Source organism: Etheostoma spectabile, chromosome 15, assembly GCF_008692095.1.
Source record: "Etheostoma spectabile isolate EspeVRDwgs_2016 chromosome 15, UIUC_Espe_1.0, whole genome shotgun sequence".
NCBI classification, from domain to species: Eukaryota; Metazoa; Chordata; class Actinopteri; order Perciformes; family Percidae; genus Etheostoma; species Etheostoma spectabile.
Window position 1 is genome coordinate 1,334,501 of NC_045747.1, and position 1,800 is coordinate 1,336,300.

Sequence of the window (1,800 nt, forward strand, 5' to 3'; positions counted from 1 at the left end):
GGATGGATGTGTTCATCCATCTCTACTAACTGTTGTCCATATCTGATTTTATTTCAGAGGGTTACCATTCATTCCACACTTGGACAATTTGCCACATTTAAACAGATCAACTGATGGCCCTGTCAGATTGCCCATCGTAGACAAATACAAGGTAAGACTCATCGGAACCCCCGCTTGATTCCTCCACTTCCAATGAAGCCCGATCAAAAGGCTTTCTTTAGGTGCTTTATTGTAGAAGGCTGCATTCAAAAAGTGTGGAGATGTTGAAAACAACAAATTCTGGGTCTTAGAAAGGATTTAGAATGCCATGCGTTGTTTTTGATAAATACGTTGATTTACATTTTCCACATAATACACTAAAACATTCGACGTGGGACTCACCCGAGGCCCCACTATATGATAGTATCACAATAGGCTATTATTGCGATTTTCAATATGTTACACTTATCGTTTTTTTCCCCCCCCAACTTCACATTATCGTCCCAAAGGAAAACATTTGTCAATTCGAAAAGCAATTTTGTTTTTATTCTAGCACAAGACTTGAAAAAAACCTTTATTTCTCAATCTGCTGCGGTCCCCCAGGACCTTCATCAGTATTTCTACCAATGATACAACCGAGGGCTTAAATACACACTGCTCCGCCCCTGATGCTGTAGCAAGAGCAGGAAACTTCCTTTTTTAAAGTCTGTGATATTGTCAAACATACTGTATCTGCACAGAGGAATTGTCGGATGTGTGAATTGTTTCTTTGGGAAAAATGATTCCAGTACCAAAAAGTTAAATTATGAAGTTGTTTCCGTGGTGACTGAGCTCTACAGGAAACAGATTGATGAAACATGTGCTGCCTCTCCCACCTGCTCTGTAACGCTGTTGCTGCGTCTGTCTCATCAGGACATGGGCACCGTGATTCTGGGCAAGCTGGAGTCGGGCTGCATCAGTAAAGCACAGCAGCTCGTCATGATGCCCAACAGGGTGAGATATCCCATCAGCCTCTCCTTCATCATCAAAGATCACCGAGCAAAAACTCAACTACACAACCACAAAACTACATACAAATGCCTCCCATTGGCTGACCATATTACATTTAAAACATAGTAACTGCTTAGGCTGCGTATGTTTTGTCATGCATTATTTGGGTTGTTAACCCCTCAGCGTTCCGACGGCCCGCCTGCGCATCATGTTCTTTACACGGCTATGTTTCAGTGGAAAGCTACAACTCAGGTGCGACTGATACAGTGGTGATGTCTCTGTCGGGCCGGAGACTGTATAGTAGTGAGTCTTTGGTAAGGCAAAAAACGGGCTTGATATTTTCTTTTCTTTATTATTATTGCAGAAAAGACAACGTACATTTTGAAGAGAGTTCACCAAGACATTACAAGAGATGTGCCATTAATAGTTCTCTCTATGTACATGACTAATAGAAAACATATACAGAGGAGAACACATTAGAAAAATAAACTACTGTAAACAGTCTGTGGTATGTGACCATAGATACATGCGCTTTTTTTTTTAACTCTGAAACATTACGAATATGAAACAGGTGTAAAATCGTTGTTTTGAGATTGTCTCTCTCTCTTTGACTGGCTTTTCTGCCGAGGGACAAGGGAAACCTTGTTTTTCAGTTTATGCTAGTAGCACTTACAGTGGTTCTGACCGGAGAAGAAACCAAAGACATGCATGGAGTCCAAATGGTTCAAAAACAGCTTTCAATTTACCTTAGGTATGAACAGGCGTTTTTATCAAATGTTAAGGAATGGTAAGCCGTTAAGTCAATCCTCTGAATACTTGGGTGCCTGAGTG

At 41.0% G+C, this 1,800-nt stretch overlaps 1 protein-coding gene across 2 annotated transcripts in view; it reads left to right on the plus strand.

Annotated features, from left to right (window-relative positions):
* gspt1l (G1 to S phase transition 1, like) overlaps window positions 1-1,800 on the plus strand; it is a 14,465-nt gene that overhangs the window by 10,150 nt on the left and 2,515 nt on the right. For both annotated transcript variants that reach the window (XM_032538299.1, XM_032538298.1), the window contains 2 exons: window positions 58-151; window positions 892-972. In XM_032538299.1, coding sequence (XP_032394190.1) covers window positions 58-151; window positions 892-972 — 175 coding nt within the window. The remainder of the gene's footprint in view (window positions 1-57; window positions 152-891; window positions 973-1,800) is intronic.